Source organism: Uloborus diversus, chromosome 1 (genome assembly GCF_026930045.1).
Source record: "Uloborus diversus isolate 005 chromosome 1, Udiv.v.3.1, whole genome shotgun sequence".
In the NCBI taxonomy this organism is placed as follows: Eukaryota; Metazoa; Arthropoda; class Arachnida; order Araneae; family Uloboridae; genus Uloborus; species Uloborus diversus.
In genome coordinates, this window is record NC_072731.1 from 52,168,691 (window position 1) to 52,186,445 (window position 17,755).

The 17,755-nt window shown below is 29.5% G+C and overlaps 1 protein-coding gene across 4 annotated transcripts in view; it reads right to left on the bottom strand.

The window, feature by feature from the left end:
* The window catches only part of LOC129229607 (spectrin beta chain-like), a 73,299-nt gene that overhangs the window by 26,771 nt on the left and 28,773 nt on the right, over window positions 1-17,755 (bottom strand). For all 4 annotated transcript variants that reach the window (XM_054863977.1, XM_054863960.1, XM_054863968.1 and 1 more), the window contains exons 18-28: window positions 17,537-17,739; window positions 16,805-16,901; window positions 15,898-16,026; window positions 14,985-15,035; window positions 12,169-12,234; window positions 10,439-10,714; window positions 7,938-8,105; window positions 7,607-7,779; window positions 3,796-3,886; window positions 3,115-3,261; window positions 2,162-2,434 (exon numbers count right to left, since the gene is read on the bottom strand). In XM_054863977.1, the coding sequence (XP_054719952.1) occupies window positions 2,162-2,434; window positions 3,115-3,261; window positions 3,796-3,886; window positions 7,607-7,779; window positions 7,938-8,105; window positions 10,439-10,714; window positions 12,169-12,234; window positions 14,985-15,035; window positions 15,898-16,026; window positions 16,805-16,901; window positions 17,537-17,739 (1,674 nt within the window). The remainder of the gene's footprint in view (window positions 1-2,161; window positions 2,435-3,114; window positions 3,262-3,795; window positions 3,887-7,606; window positions 7,780-7,937; window positions 8,106-10,438; window positions 10,715-12,168; window positions 12,235-14,984; window positions 15,036-15,897; window positions 16,027-16,804; window positions 16,902-17,536; window positions 17,740-17,755) is intronic.

Sequence of the window (17,755 nt, forward strand, 5' to 3'; positions counted from 1 at the left end):
TAGCGCCTACAGGGAAACTGAAAGTCAATGTAGATTCTGTACTTGAAGGCGGATTACTTCAAACAAATTTTGTAGGAAAAAGCTTTTGATGAAAAACTTGTATTTAAAATATCTTTTTTATTTGAACAAGTTTCCGCTCAAATTTGAACAGTTCAAATCCCTTAATATTGGCGCCTACGGGGAAACTGAAAGTCAATGTAGATTCCGTACTTGAAGACGGATTTACTTCAAACAAATTTTGTTGAAAATAGCCCCGACGCCAAACTCCAGACTTCGACTCCGAAAATTTAGGAGCACTACGACTCCTGTGCCCAACAATTAATCGGACTCCGACTCCCCGACTTCGTAGCTTTGGCAAAAATTTATACACGGAGGACAAATGACCGACTCCGATCTTGGATATTCGTCTGCAACTCCTTTATCCCAAAATGAGATCAACTCCGACTCCGGAACCATGGTTTAAACTGTGAAATAATTATTGTTGATATTGCTTGTTTTTATTTTCACGCTGAAGTTTTAATTTAGGTATTCAATTTTCGGCGAATAAACTCGAAGTCATTTATGTTTCTACATAAAGATATGCGCAGATTTTTTTTTTTTTTTTTTTTGACAATGAAAAGTATTTCTTTAAGTTGACATTTTATTGTTTTAATTTATTTTGGTAAGTGCATTAATTCATTTTAAAAATTATTTTTGGCAACAGAGGAAAAAGAAACTTTTTTTTTTTGGATATGATATATTTATTTTAATGAGCTCATTAATTTTAATTATTATTTTTTTGTTTTGAAAGCTAGTAAAGAATTTTTTTAATGGAAAAAAGTGTATTAGCTGCTTTGTTTAAAAGGTGCTGCTATTTTATTTGTTCGTTTTTTTTACGCATCTAATTTTTTTAGATGAGTGAGGAATATTTTATTCCTAGAAATTAGCTTAAAATATTAAAAAAATATGTTTGAAACAATTTGCGATTTTAGCTATTTTTGAGAATATTGATCAGGTACTAGAAAGTGGTATGGGTATACGGGAAAGTAGGATCATATAGTTCTAGACAGAACTTCTTGTTTCAAATGGAATATGTCCTGAGTGGTAGTTTTTGATTTTGAGAACGGATACTATTAAGTTAGGAAACACAGATGTAGCTGAAAACAAAAAAATGACAATTTTGTAAATTTCCAAGAATGTCAAACCCTTTCATGCATAGGAGCCTGATACGTGTTGTGTATCGTAAATGCTACTAGTAAATGATTTTACCATGCTTTATTATATTCCAACTCCTTGCTAATTTTTCCCTAATGAAAAAAAAAAAAAAAAAAACAAGTGTTCAGCTATCATTTGTCAATAGATTTGTCTTTGGAAAAGTGAGTTACTTCACTTTTACTCTAAAAGGCATAACTGAAAGTGATATCATTAAGCAGACAAATGTAGATTTTAAAAAATATGGATATACACCACTTTTACAATAACCACATGAGCTTATCCACCAAAAAATTGAAATAAAAGTTATTTAAAATTGTTTTGAGCCTCACTTCAACTTGTGCAGAATTTTTTTAACATGTTGCAACAGTTGGAAATACTTGCTTTACAACAAACAAGTAACAAACAGTGTAACTTAGGCATCAAAATATATATTCCTGTTGAATTAAGGAAAATCACTGTTCAATCAAAGATGTTTTGACGTTTAAGTAAATACAATCAACTCTGAACCAATAAGGTTTATCAGATTGAACAGTCATTAAATGAAAATTAATGTACATTGATTTATTACTATTGTCAGAAATTTTATTTTAAAGCTATTGAATAAATTATTATTGGAATTCTTGTTTTACTGAAGAGTAATGCTTAAAAATAACAAGCAAATGTTTTTTTATCTTAATGATGGTAAATTTTTTCACAACACATTTTACTCAAATTTTAAATTACAGACTTTGTAGGAGCTAGAAAAAATAAAGACTTTAAAAAAAGCTTGAATCGAGTTCTTGAAATATCAAACGATTGCTAGTTCTGACAATACTAAATCATTTGCATAATTTTCAAATGATTTCGTTGCAACTCATTTCAAATAGAATATATTCTTACCAATTTTATTATTTTCTTAACTCTTGGCTTTTATGTGTATCATTTATTTTTTCTAATTTTTCCAGTATATTAATTGACAAATAAATACCTGTTGTTTTTGTAGAATGCGATTAACACTTGTAAGACTGATGACATCTTGACCAGGCTCAGCAGACAGCAGTTGATTTTCTAATTCACTGATCCATCCATCAATATCATCACAAGTCTGTTCATACAAAACTTGCCTATTTGCATCAAACAGCTTTCCTCCCTTTTCTGAGGTAGTATTTTCTAAATCTTCAAACTGCCTAGCAATTTCTTGAAGCTGAGGCTCAATTAAAGTTGCCAATTCAGGTTTTTCAGCCATTAGATCTCTACCAGCCTATTTAAAATAAGGAATAAATGCCTATGATTAGAATTTAACCATTGGAGGAGAAAAAAAGTAAATAGGGAATAAATGTCAAACATATGAGACATGTATGAAGAAATGGACAGCAAAAAATTAAAATTCAATTTCGTCATAAGCATGCACAAAAAATGTCAGCTTTGAGCTAGAGACTAAAATTTAAGTGAAGAGTCAATAGTGACGCTTAAATTAATCAAGAATAATGTTTAAAAAAATCACATTAAACACACAAAATGAATAAATATAACTTAAGCCTAGCCATTCCAAATTTGAGGCATAATTGTAAGTTTAGGTGAAAAAGAGATTCCCCATTAAAAGGAGAAAGGTATTGAATTTATTTTATCGATGATGAATCTTGGATTCATAAAAGTCAACTATGGGAACAACAATAATATATATAAGTTGCTTTCCATAATTATTCAAAATTTAAAATTATTAATGAAACAATTTCAATCATAACAAAGAAATGTAATAAATTACTCTCATATTTAATCCTTTTTAATTAAATATAAAATTTTCAAAAGTTTCGTATTTTTGGTATAATGCAGCAACATTTATTAATTTGAAAACCTTTTTTGCTGCACAATTTTTCTAAGAGAGTGTTAAATAATGTATTCCTTAAAATCAAAAATTGAATATATTTTTAAAATTTATACCTGTTCCACTTGATACAATCTGTTCTTATTAGATGCAACTTCAGCTTCAAATGCTTGATGGCGCATCCATTTGCTATGAATGGTTTTTGCACTACGATAGGTCTCATCTTGTGCAATTATTGATTTTTCCTGAATCCATTCATTCAGCTAAAGGAAAAATACACACATTACATTAATAATGAATTTACATACAAACTGATTCAAAACAAATATATTTTGTTTAAGAATGTGACTTGGATGTTTACAAATATTTTAGAAAGTGCAAAATGTTCAAGAGTTTCAAAAAAATAATTGTACAAAAAAATCTATTTTCTTTTTTTCTACTAGTTCCATTGTGCATGTTACTCTTGTGAACTCTCTTGTACTAAGTTAGTTTAAAATAGTATACATTACTATGAAATTTATAAAGCAATTATTTTAGTGAAATAACTGAGCTTTATGTATATTACCATTTATCCAATTTTGAAAAGGTCCAAAATATTACCATTTTACAAACTTAAAATTAAGATCATTGGATCACAAAAATATTTTTTTAGTCCAATTAGTTTAACTAGATTAATATGTTAATCTAGCATTAATTAGTAATGCTATTACTATCACTATGCCCCAAAGCACCACAAACAGGGGAAAGGGGCAAAATGTACAGTCAAAATTCCTTCCAGAAAAAACAGAAATTCTCACTTCTTCACAATCTTGAAGGAAGTGATGAAGCATCAGTTGATCTTTCAGTTTCTCCATCATTTCAGCTGCATGGGCATGATTAGCGTTTCTCCTACATAGAAGCAAATGAAAATAAATAAGTAAGTAAATACTTTAATTAACAAAATATATGAAATTATTTTCATGAGAGTATTTACTCAAGTTGCACACTGAAAAATTTTGCAACAAATTGTTTCACACAGACAGGGGTGGATACAGAAATAACTTTTGGAGGGGGCCTGGAAATTGAATACCCCCCTTCCCCCCCATACAATGCCTCATACCTAAGTTTTTAAGACATACCTTTTAATCCACTTTTAGGTACATAAATATTATGCACTAATGTGCTTTGAATATGGATGTAAAAATATTTTTAACATTTCAAGCGAATTGAATACTGAACCAAATATAATACAAGGTGAGTGAAAATGAATATAGCTATTACAAACGGCTACAACTATTTAATGAAAAAAATTGAACAGTAAGATTTTCACAGAATGTAGATGGAACTTCAAAATTTATTTACGACAAGGTGAATGTGCTTCCTTTGCTCAGCACAATTAAAGAACTTGCATCAATTACTTAATGAATGCTTCAGAATGTATGGAGTGAAATGGACTTCCGCTTAGATGTTGTTCGTGTAACTAAAGGAACGCACATAGAAAATCTCTGACGTATGTATACAAAATTTTGAAGTTTCGTCTACATTCTGTAAAAATCTTACCAATCAATTTTTTTCATTAAATAGTTATAGCCGCTTGAAATTGCTATATTCATTTTGACTTACCCTGTATTACGGGGATGCAATAAAATGAATGGTTTTAATTAGAAACGTTGTCATAATTATTATAACACGAGGGCAAGGTTATTAAATAAACCCATACCTCATTTGGGTTTTTATAAATTAATTTATATTTAAATTATAAAATAGTATGTAATTAAGAAAATCATAGCTTCATATATAAAATTTTTTTGAAGAATTCGGAAACTCAGGCCCGAATCTACGTACCCACAGACTCCAGAGCACTGAGGGGTTTAAGGCCCAAGAAAGCATAAAAATAAAAGGAACCTAAGCTCAAATTTGAAAAGTTAAAAATATTTTTGTAATGTTTCAGTAAAATTTTGAGGAAAATTAGAAACTCAACGCATTTTATGCATCAAGAACAACAACCAACATCAATTAATAGAAATAACTTACTAGGAGCTGCTATTGAAATTACAAGATTGCTTGAATCTCGGGGGTGGGGAACAATGTAAAGTTATGGGAGACTTGTTTCCTTGATGACATAATTTATAAATAAAATTACCCTATTACCCCGCATTATCCAACATGCCGTAAAATTAGAATTTTCCGGGATGCCGGATAATTCAAGGCTTATTTTGCAACAAAACAAAAGTAAATTTCCTCATTCAGTTCCAATCAGAAAGCAAACCACTGTAAGGAAAAAATAAATAAATCCCGCAAGTAATCTTCTTTCAAAAAAAAAATGTATTGCATATAATATGAGCTTGTTATTTATGGTAAGTCATTATTAATGGGATAAATAAATACCTTTGTGCTGAACAGTAAAGTAAGACAAAACAACGTTAGAAGAAGCACAAATTTGTAAATTACAGCAGACACGTGTTTCGGCGTTACAAGGAACGCCTTTTTCAATGCAAAAAATAATGAGCTTATGGATGAAAAGACATCCGACAAAAGCTTTTGTCGGATGTCTTTTCATCCATAAGCTCATTATTTTTTGCATTGAAAAAGGTGTTCCCTGTAACGCCGAAACACGTGTCCGCTGTAATTTACAAATTTGTGCTTCTTCTAACGTTGTTTTGTCTTACTTTATTATTAATGGGTTTAATTATATGCCAATAAAGTAATCAATTCAGAAACAATCCCCGTTACTACGGTTTGTTCATATTTTTTTTAATGAATTATTTCAGGTTCCTTTTAGAGAGGTAAGTTTAATTTTTATTTATTGAATAGCTATGGTAAATTCTTTAGCACTGGTTTAGGAGCAGTAACTTACTGTTTAAATGTTTGCTTACTTAGTTTTAATTTAATTTTTATAAAATTATTTGTTACTAAACAATATTTTTCTTGTTGAAATAACAAATGACATTGTTAGTAAATATTTTTTACAAAATTAAACTGTTTATTAATTCTAATAAGATATGTATAGAACTTATATCCATTTTTAAGATGAACATATATTTCTTATAGTATTTTTCCCCCCTAACCTTGATTTTCAGGCATGCCGGAAAGGACCAGGCAAGTGTTATTGGAAATCTGGTGACCCCTGAATTTTGTGGCATGCCGGATAATGTGGGGTAATATGGTAGTTTTCAAAAATCAGGATTAAAAAAACCCACATATCTAGAAGCATTTAAACAGGAAAGTTAAAAAGCTTAAATTAATAATAATAAATGAATAAACATATTGAAACAAAGGAATTCAAAATACAGGTAGTAATATTTAAGCAGTTAAAAATAAACAATCACTTTTAAAAATTCATTATTGAGGAGGGGAGGAGGTGAGCAATTCAGTAGGTGGTTAGCGGCACTGCTGATTTTTTGCATGCAAGGCCTTAAAATTAATAAACCCAGACCTACAAAAACTTATTTCTTTGTGAATTTCAAAGCAGTTACTGATTTGTTTTTAAAGCCATGATACAGTTGAGGCAACATTTTGATTGTACATGCCATTTCCATTAGTATTATGATTTTGCAAAGGAACTAGTTCTTTAATTTTGTATTTTTTATGAGCTGAAAAAGAAATCTAATCTAACTGCAAATGGCTTCCTCGCATCCTGGATCTCTATGACTCTTTTAAGCATGTACACACATTTAATTTTAAACTTTTAATTACTGATTCTATCAAAAAAGAATTAATGGACTAATCGAGGCATTACGTTCCCTTGAATTCGAAACCAGCGAGTTAAATGTATTTTGCAGCTCTGACCTCTGACTCTAGTATTATTTCCATAGCAACCAAAAGTGTTTTTACTCAAAATATACTGTGTATGTTTTGTGTTCTTTTAGACTAACTGTGAAAAAAATATGTTATAGAGAAGTCAGTTAAAAACAATAAATGCAATAGTTAAATTTGCCTTTGGGGAGGGGGGGCTTAAAATCTGCTACTGCACAGAGATATTTAATTATAGACTACGATTAAAACATTTCTCGTTTTTACTTTCCAAACAGATGTTTCATTTTCATTTCATGAATTAAGAAATTTAAAATCTTGAAATCTTATAAAAATAATAGCACTTGGACCATTGGATTGTAATAGACTGACAATCACAAAGGAAGAAATGTCTTGTTGCTTAAAATAAGCTTTAAACATTTTTTCAAATGGTGGTTATACATTACTCAAGTTTATTATCCTGTAATTTAGATCAAAATATTTAAAAAACTAATTATAAACAAAAGGTAACTGTTACGAACTAACACAAATTATTATTTCTGTAGACTATGCTGTTATATTTATGCCTTCTATGCTCAAAATAACAAATATGAAAAGAATTACTTAACAAGAAAGGGGTTTAAAAGTGATTCTCTCACAACATTAGCTGAGTACCACAAAATAATTATAAAGAAAAAGAATTTTGCATCATAGTAACAGACTAATATTCAATCCATAACAGATTAACAAAATAATTGTGAGAGTAGAAATATAGAAGCCTAGCAGAAGCATGTTAGAGAAAGAGGTGCAAAATTCTACCCAATGTCACAATGTTGGTATAATGTTTATTAAACATACTTCGAACCCACATCAAAAGAAATTGAAAATAGTCCATACCTTTCTGTGATATTTTCGGCTTTTTTATGAACCTTATCAGCCTCAAAGTTGCCTTCATCACACAATCGTTGAGCAAACAGAACTACTGCATTTATCTTTTCATCGTTCGCTTCCATAGTAGCCAAATATGTTTCGTGCCTCTTAATCAAATCTTCAGCTTGTTCCAAATTGGTCTAAGTGAAGGAAAACAATTTTAGCATGACAGAATTTAAGGGAGAGAATTTTTACTAATGGGAAAAAATCTCCAAAAACTTGCCAAAGAAAATTTATGGAAAACAAAATACACTTGAAAATAATTATACAGAAACATATAGAGAGATGGTGCACATACTGGTGTTTCATCTTTGGACAGATAGTGTTCTTGTTGATTAAGAATAACTTCAGCCTGCTTAGCATCCCGCATAAACATCTGTAGATTCAGGCTTTGAGACAATAACTGCTGTCTGTTCTCCCACATCTGGTGTAATTCAGTCCATCCATCTTGTAACGATTTCAATCTCTGTAAGTAAAATATTTGCATTAGTAGTAATACAGTTCTAGTTACTATTTGTTTCATTCTGTTGTCACTTTAAATTAATTGATAAAAATATAGAAATCTTAATATTCTACTTTAGACTTCCGTTTCATTATTATTTATTATTATTACTTACTTGATTCTTGCTAAATTGTTTTGTCACAACTAGTGATTGAAATACCGGTATACCGAATACCAGTATTTCGAGCAATTTTGCTATGTCAAAATACCAGTTTTTGCTGAGGTAAAATACCAGTATTTTCAGTATTAGGTGAAAATTAAAAAGTAGTTCAATTAAAGAGTTTTGATTTAACTTATTAGATATCTACTTTTATTTTAAACGTAGATTTCTTTTCCCGTGATACAATACCAAAATTGATATATTGATGTAAAAATTTGGCTTCAAAAGCACAAACTAATAAAATATCATTAAAGAAAAGTAGCAGAAAAATTGTAAAATGATAACGTCATTACTAGATAGTGAGATGAATCTCATTTCCGTGCGATTTTCTCCACCATGTATTTATTTTTTTCACTTCCCTGATCACTCACTTTCCATTTTATGAAAGTTAATTTCGAGTGTAATTTTGAATGCACTTGCCCTATGAACAATTTATTCCAATCATCAATTGCAGAAATATTTTATGACTTTTTTTTATTATTAGTTTCAACTGTACTAAATTATGACAAAAACTTTCTTATTAGCCTAACAAATGGTAATATGTTGTCACCAATATTGGTTTGTTGTACTGTCTCGCTATTTAGCTTTATACTTGGCAAGATAATATTTAGAAATTATACAGTGCCTTAAAAATTTCCATAGAGGTAAAGCATAATCAATTGAAACAAATTTTCAGATATTTACATGATTATAATTGTCAAGAATTTTAAAAAGCAAAAATGAGTAATTGAAACTAACAAGATCAAATTAGTTTATCATAAATTTCAAGAAAAAGGGGGCTCATAAAAAAACAAACATAACCTCTTCTGCTCAAGAGAAAATGATAGAAGGATGGTAAAATTGGAACAGCATCAACTCTCGGAAAGAAATTACGGCTAGCTATAAATTGTTTAAAAAATAATAATACACACCATACAAAAGAAACATACACACATAGAATAGGATTAAACCAAAAATATCACGCAAGAGACCGAAGTATTTTAGGATGAATGACTTCTACGGTGTATCGCGCATTGTTAACAGTACCGCCAACCTGCATGAATTCAGAAAGAGTATTTTCAACTGCAAGAAATTTGAGCACTAAAATGAGTTCCAGGCTTAGAGATAGTTCAATTATTTCATTACGTTTTTTACTATTATTAATTTTTTATTATAACATTTATTCCTTTGCTTTATATATGTTCACAATACGTTTTCACAAAAAATACAATTTGGGTACAAAATTATGAAATGTGACAAAAAAATATGTTTTCAATCATTTTTTGCAAAATTCCAAACTCCGGTATTAATACTGGTAACACAGTTTTAAAATACCAAATACCGGTATCGCATTTTTGGTCCAGTTTTGCAATCCCTAGTCAACTTTTGAGAGAAATGTCAAAAATACCAACAGAAAATTACTCTAAAAATGAATGAACTCCCACTAAAAGTATTGTTTTTAATGTCATTTGCATACGTTTTCTTTCTAATTATAGAAAGAAAAAATAAACTTCAATTTTAATGCATGGAAGTCTTTTCAACCAAATTTTCTGTTACATAACAAATAGGCATCCATTACCTCAGGGCTACTAGCATATGAATTAACTAAACACGACAATGAAAGTCATTTCAGAGCTTCAATAACCCTTTACACAATGTTTATAAAAACACTCATGTAAATTAACATGTTGAAAATATCTTTTAAAATGTTTTAAGAAAGAGAAGGCAAAGAGAAGCTTCAATGACAAATGATTTAAGTATCTCTTTTTGAAGTATGACTGCTAGTCTCTGGAAAAGAGAAACAAAAATATAGGAGCCCTTATTAACAGATGAATTGAAAACGATTCACATTAACCATGCACAAGAAAAATTATAATGAATACTGCATGCTTTTAACGACAGACATATTTACATATATTTATAAGAAAATACACATAATTCACTAGATTGCTTGGCAAACTCTTATTAGTTAATCGTTTCCTATATCTTCCAGCATTTCTTATTACCCATAAAATAGTTGCCAAAAATTATAAAACCCATCAATAAATTTAAATTTATACTGCAAGTTTGCAACTAACTTCTTCCGACCAAGCGAGTTCATAAGAGCATGATCACAGAAGTAAAGCCAGAAAAATAGTTCCTTAAACTGTAAACTTACTTCTCGTAAGAACATATATTGAGCATCAGTCTGATCTTGAGTAACTTTCTCTCCATATTCTACCATACTGTTGTAATCATCTGTGTAATTATCAATTTCATCCCTGATTTGCTTATGCTGACTGAGGAGTTTTTCTGCTTCTGATAAGCTGGATGGGATGTCTTCTGAGGCAACATCTGTTTGAGTCTTTGTAAGCCAGGCTTGGAAGTGATCTAGATCTCTCAAGAAGCAGTGCAAGTCACCAGCCTCTTCAAGCTTAGCATCTCTGTCTTTAAGCTGAAAAAAATAATTTTTTAACAAACTTTTTGCAGAATAAAAGGTACTGGGACTTTTGGGTTATTTAATACCATGGCAAATGCAACAAATAGTTAATTCGGCAAAATAAATTGATTTGGTAAAAGTACTGACAAATCAGGTTTCAATACAGGACAAAAGTCCAAATCAGTTACAGTGAAACCTGTGTAAGTTGACCACTTGCGGTGCAGTACTTTGGTGATCAACTTAGACAGGTGGTCAACTTATAAAGGGGGTAATGTTTTTGTTTTTCATTTCGTGCACCATGTATTCATTTTTTGACTGACTGACACTTATTCTTTCTGTTCAACTCACTTTCATTGTTTAATATTACTTTGAAACAATAATTTAAAATGTTATTCAAATGTTTTTAGAGATTATTTTCCCAGAATGACGTATGCAAATTTAATGATGTATGCAAAATTAATGTCATGCAAATTTTCAAACTTCAGTAAATTGATTAAAAAAAAGAAATCTTATTGTTTATGAAAAGTTACTCATTTGATATTAATAGTTCCTAAAAACTCATAGCTTCTCAAAAATTACAAATTTTGATCATATACATTTATAACCCCATGATGATCTACTTTTCAACAAAATAACTCCTTCTTGAAGTTTGGCGCACCTATTAGACTAGTTTTGGAAATTCCATATGTTTCCCAGCTAATTTTCTCTGGCTTTCTCCCTTTTCAATTAATTTTAATATTTCATATTTTTTATCAATCTCAAGTTCAACTAACTGTCTTTTTGAAGCCATTTTAAGTAAAACTATAACATAAAGAGCAACAAGCTGGACTCTCATAGTTCAAAAAGGCAGTTGAAAATGAAAATGTCCTCTCTCTTAATCCCTTGCACCAGAAGTACTGCAATGCAAGTAACTTTACTCTTTAGCACAATTCCATTGTTGCCACAAAATATTGCAACTGGAAAAAAAATACTTCGCACTTTTCTGTTGACACATGTTTTCATTGAACAGAGAGTACAAACGGCAATCTCAAATATATCAACAAAAGAGGTCGTGACAAAAGCAATCAACATAGACAGGTGGTCAACTTTACAGGTTTTACTGTACTGATTTGGCAAAAAGGACATTCTCTGAAATTTTTACAGAAAATGAAAGGGAGAAAAAAACTATCAATCTTTAAAATTGTATAAAAAAATTATTAAAACTACACATGAGAAATAAAATGAATAATGCTTATTTCATTAAGTTTAATTGCATACTACTGAAGCTTTAATATATTAGTACAAGTTTTATATTTTATACTTCTTGAATTATACTTTGTTCTTTTAATACTTAGAGATCTCTAACATGAACCCTGAGATGCAGCACTTTAAATAAAATAAGTTTCTTCATGATTTAAGTAAAATTATCCAAATGGAGTCAAAAAATGTGCTACTAATAAAAAAAACCCAAGAAAGAAAATAAAACTTACCAGTTGAGTTAACTGCTCCCAAACAGCCTTAATTTGAGTGATTCGTTCTCTGATAGCTTCAGCTTCCTATAAAATGATTTTTTTTTTAAATAAGTACTCAAAAAAATCACTAACTTCCAAGTTAAATAGAAAGTGAAAAGCAATGCAATTTTACAAAAAAAAAAAAAAACATAAGTGGACTATCTAATCTGAACACTCATGGGACTGAACAAAAGTGTTCAGATTATGGGGGTGTTCATTATAGAGGGAGATTGTATAATGTATGTATATGTATTCTACTGCATTAGTGGACTATGTTCAGTACTTTGCCCAGAGTGAGCTTTACCAATTACTGAGATAGAGGTGCTGAATTTTGGATTGGTGGTTAGTGCATTTTCTAATTCGACTCAGTAAGACCTAAACTCTTGCATTAATTTTTAACTTCAAATGTCTTACATAACATTCAACATTAAGATATTACACTCTACCTTTCGATACAATACCTGAAAAAAAAAGTAAATTTTAATCTGTTTTTACATTGTGTATTCCAAGCAAAGAACGTTCTGTCATCCAAGTTTTTTTATCAAAAATATTTTTTGATGATTTTCAGCTGAATATTGTTTGAAGGTAATCGTACTTTAAAGGTCTTGAATATTACTTGATATAAAGGTCATATTCTTCAAATATAATTCAGTTGCAGAAAAATTAGGATCATATTGCTCAGATGAATGCTTTTTGTGATGCAGTAATATGCAGGAAAAAGATTTTTCTTCTTCCTCTTAATGCCCTTTGATCACTGTGATAAAATTATGAATGTATTTCAAGCTTTCCAATCTGATTCATAAGAATTTTCAAGTACGATTATGATTATACTCAGTATATAGGGAGGTGATACTCGAATGGGGATTAAAAATAGCGTTCATAATAATTGGGTGTTCATATTATAGGGTGTTCAGGGTACAGAGATGTTAAGTCTGGAATTTCGCTGGGACCATCAAACTGTGTTCAGAATATCGGGGTGTTCACATTAGGGGTTCAGATAGAGAGAGTCCACTGTATATACATATATAATGAGCATGATATCAATAACTTTGATATAATAAATTGTAGTAGAAATTAAAGAGATCGGTTCTGAAACATTTATGCTCATCAGTGTGACGTTTACAAAATTGTAAAACACCTTATTTGTTTGATAATCAACACATCTCTTTTTTTTTTGTTTATCAGACACTCAAATGCAGTATAATACAGAACATTTTTTGTATTTAAATGACTTAAAAACAGAGTTTCAATTGAATATAAAATAATATAAAAAAAAAAGAAAATATCGAGAAGTTTTTACTTCATTTTTGGGGGAAAGGTTCTAAAATGAAATGTTATACATGTTTCCAAAATTACCAGAAAAAAAATGTAATTTTTGTATAAGAAGAGATTTTGTTCATGCAATTGTAATTTTGAAATGAATCCTTTTCCATGATTTAAAAATTTGCTAATAGTTGTTTTCATGCTGAATTAACACCAAAACGCTTTGCTTTTTACTTTCTTGTAGTCTTTTTACTTTAATATCTTCACAATTAACTATACAGAAGATTTGCGAACACAGAATACAGCGCTTCCTGCACTTTTCATTAAGATTTTAGTGGAATAAAAATCTTTAGTTCAAGGTCAGAGAATACAGACCTCTATTAGAAAGTGTCAGCATTGATTTCTTTAGTAATTGGGTCAAAAGTATCAAAGTAAAACTGAGAAAACATTTCAGTGTTCAATCACAATTTGGCAATCCTTCAATTATGAACCTTTGTTTTGGGACTAAATGTCTTGATTTATACAAGAGTATGCACAATTTAATTTTCATTAAAGTTCATGAACTTTCTAAATCGCTCATTAAGATGATAGTCAGGTAAGATTTTACTCCTACCATGTTGAAACTTTCGGTAGCAGTTCTAAAAATTGCTAATTTTTATTTCTTTAATAGTATTGGTCACATGTTGCTGAATTAGGGGCAATATAATAAAATAATAATTGTAAGCAAATCAAATAGAAATGTGTCAAAATAGAATTATTGCACTGATGGATTTTGCTAGATTCCATTTTTACTTCAATTAAAGGGAAATGAACTTTTAATTTAGGGAAGGCAAATGTTTATACCCAACATTTTTTTTAGTCAATTTCTTTTAACATTCCATCTTCAGTACGGGAAAAGAGGCAACCATATCTGTGCATCAACTTCAAGAAATAAATGAAAATCTGAAATTTTGATTCGAAAGATATTTAAAATTATACATTAACATTTCATGATTAGTTGCTGGCTGTTTATATATATTTTTTTAATTTGCTCAAAATGGACCTCCAAAGTAAAAAAAAAAAAATACCATGAAATTCATCAAACTAAAAAAGAAAATATAAAAAAAATATTTCATAAACATACTAGAAATTACAGAATTTAAAGAAAGTCAAACTTGAGATGTTATTTACATGACTGTTTCTAGAGCTCTATTTATCATTTTTTTTTATTCTAAATCATTATCAGGAGCATTAAAATTTATTAAATGTTTTATACATAACAGCACTTCAAGTTAAAATTTAAATGCAACAGGTAAATGTTAAGCACAATAATTAAATGTAATATGTAATTGTGTACATTTAGCTACACAATTGCTCAAAACAGCTTCCCATCAACAGAAAAAAGTTACAGCATTGGCATCATACATAATATAATGCCACCAAACATATTTAGAATTAGTTGTGGAAGATAGAATTAATTCAGAACAGAAAAGGTTCAAAACATTAGAGGAGGAACTAATATAAATGGAACTAATACATCTGAACAAAATTACCTCAGGGTGATCATCTTGGATTTTCTCAGCTTCTTGTTCCAAAGAATCGAGCTGTAAAATGAACAAGCAATTTTAAAGAACAAAATTAACGGCAAAAAATTAGAGCAATAAAAATTAACAAGATTTTTATTTATTTATTTATTTTTTTTTTTTTTTTCAGGAGATGAAAATGCTCTTCCAGATTTTTAGAGTTGAATCTTACTTTGGAGGAATGAAACATGTAAAAAGAATAAAGACCGGAATATGGATTAATTCCATTAAAAGATAACTTTCTAAGGATAAAATGGAAGATGGTAAGGAAAATAAGAAGCGTACAACCTATTTTTTTTCATTTTTTAAATGCTTTCAGTTGTTTAAATTAATCAAAATGAAAGATGCTAATGGTTAAAATTTTAAATGGAAAGCAGGACAAGGGATCATTGTTTTAAGCTATTCAAATCCCAAGCTAATCTACGAAGAATTGCAACATTAGTAGGGTTGCGGGCACTTGGGGCAGCTTGCAAGTATAGTAAGAGCCTGTAATGAGCAAGGGGATAGATAGCTTAAGCAGGGGCATTGATCTTTGTAGGAAACTAATAAAAAGACTATGCTTAGTCTAACTGGAGACAGAGCCTGTAGCTCGTAGCAGTAGCTAATACTACAAGGAATAACTTTATCAATATATAAAGTTCAGATTCAATATTTTTTGCAATCTGTGCAACAATAACATTATTTTTCTCAATTGATCAAGAAGTTATTAATAAATGATAAGAAAAAATAAATGTTACAATACAAGATGTGATTATAATTCTTAAAAATTTCTTAGTTACTTAAATTTTTCTCTGGTTTATTTTTTAGTCATAACATTTGACTTAAAACTTGCCTCATATAATGAATTTAGGATTAAAATATGTGTATAACTTTAAAAAATTACTTTAGCTTGAATTGCAGCAAGATCTCTCTCCATTCCACTAAGGCGTCTCTGCAAGGTCATAATGCCAGTCAAATCATTTCCAAGTTCTTCAGTTGCCTGAAGCAGCTTTGTTTTCTCTTCAATCCAGGTCTAAAAAAAGAAAGTATCACAATTTTTATACGTACAAACAACTTAAAGTTGAAAAAATGCATAAAAAATTCTCTAAACGTAACTTTAACATTTTAAACTAAGTATTAAAAAATAATCCTAAAACTTAAGTTGCCTTTTTTAACGTGACAAGTTTGCATACTTTTTATTTAGTAATCTTGATTCTCTTAGATTTACAGTGAAAGTACACATTGAAAAATAAATAGCTTCACTAGTTTGATCTACATAATGTAAAACATTTCAAATCATCTATGCTAAATACAGTAAACTCCCGATTATCCGCGGGTTAGGGTGGCACGGTAACCATGGATAATAGGTAAAAAATACTTAGTGCATAAAGTAACTAAAAATATTAATAACACCCACACATACACTTAAATTATAACTAAAAACATTGCTACTTTGCATCTATTAACATTGAATGTAAAAAAAATATATGTAAAAAATAAAAGCAAACAATAACACAACCATAAGTTTTTTTTTAAAAATGTGAAAAGACCCGCAGATAACCTGAGCCGCAGATAATCTGACCGCCGATGATCGGGAGTATAGAGTATATCATTTAAGCAGTTAATAACTTTTATATTTTAAAACATCTATTAACCATTGAAATTTCTAACCTCTAACTTGAAAAAAGAAATTATATGTTACATAAAAAAAGAACCAGTAACATTTATTAAAGATACATTTTAGGCCTGCACTGAAGAGAATTACTAAGTATTGTTGAAGAATAATTAAAGTTACGAAACATTTAACTTACGATTGTCTCTTTACATTCAATATGGAAAGTCTGTACTCCATGCCCAGAGTTGATTTCTTCTTTCTTATGTTCAGCAACATCGCGAAGAGAAGACCATCTGAAAATGAAATAGCATTTGATATCAAATTGAAAGTAAATTTCACAATTCTTTTTAAATTAAGAAATGGGCTATGATCATATTTTTAAAAATTTAAATTGCTTTTAAAAGGCTTACTTTTGAAGCATTACATTATTTCTCATACTAACTATCTATCATTTAATAAGATGTCTAGTTCTTTGTTTATTTCAGAAGTACAGAAAAATACTAAATGTCTTAATAAAGACATAAGGGGTTAATGTGTTTTCTCAGAAACAAATGTGACACCAACCTAAATCTCATGTTCTGTTTTTGTAAACTTTCAAGAAGAATTTTAAAGAAAGGTGCCAATATTGTATATCATTTAAGAACGAAGATATTTTCTTAAAACTAAAGACTACAATGAAGCTAAATTTAAGTTATTAGTAAGCTATTTATCTGGACATTAAAGTGAAATTTGAGAATTCCTTGGCAGCCTTCTGTCAGTCGTGTAAAGTAGAATCTTCTTAAGTTTCATAAAACTTTATACATTCAAATAAAGTTAATATCATTTGCACATCTATAAATGGGACATTAAGAGGTTAACAGTATTGCAAACTGAATGCTAACCTTCAACATTGATAAAAGTGGTTAGTCTTAAATAACTATCTACTCACTTTTCATTAAGTTGATTCTGTCGAGCTAAAATTTCTTCAGAGTTGGGATGTTCAACATGCAGCAGTTGTTTAGCCAATTGATTCACAACAGCCATTCTTGTAGCATTAGCATTCATTTCTTGCTCAAATCCTTCGAATCTATGACGCATTACCTCAATATCCTCCATGTCTCGACTCATTACCATGCTATCAATCATTTTTTCCTAAACAAATTATTTT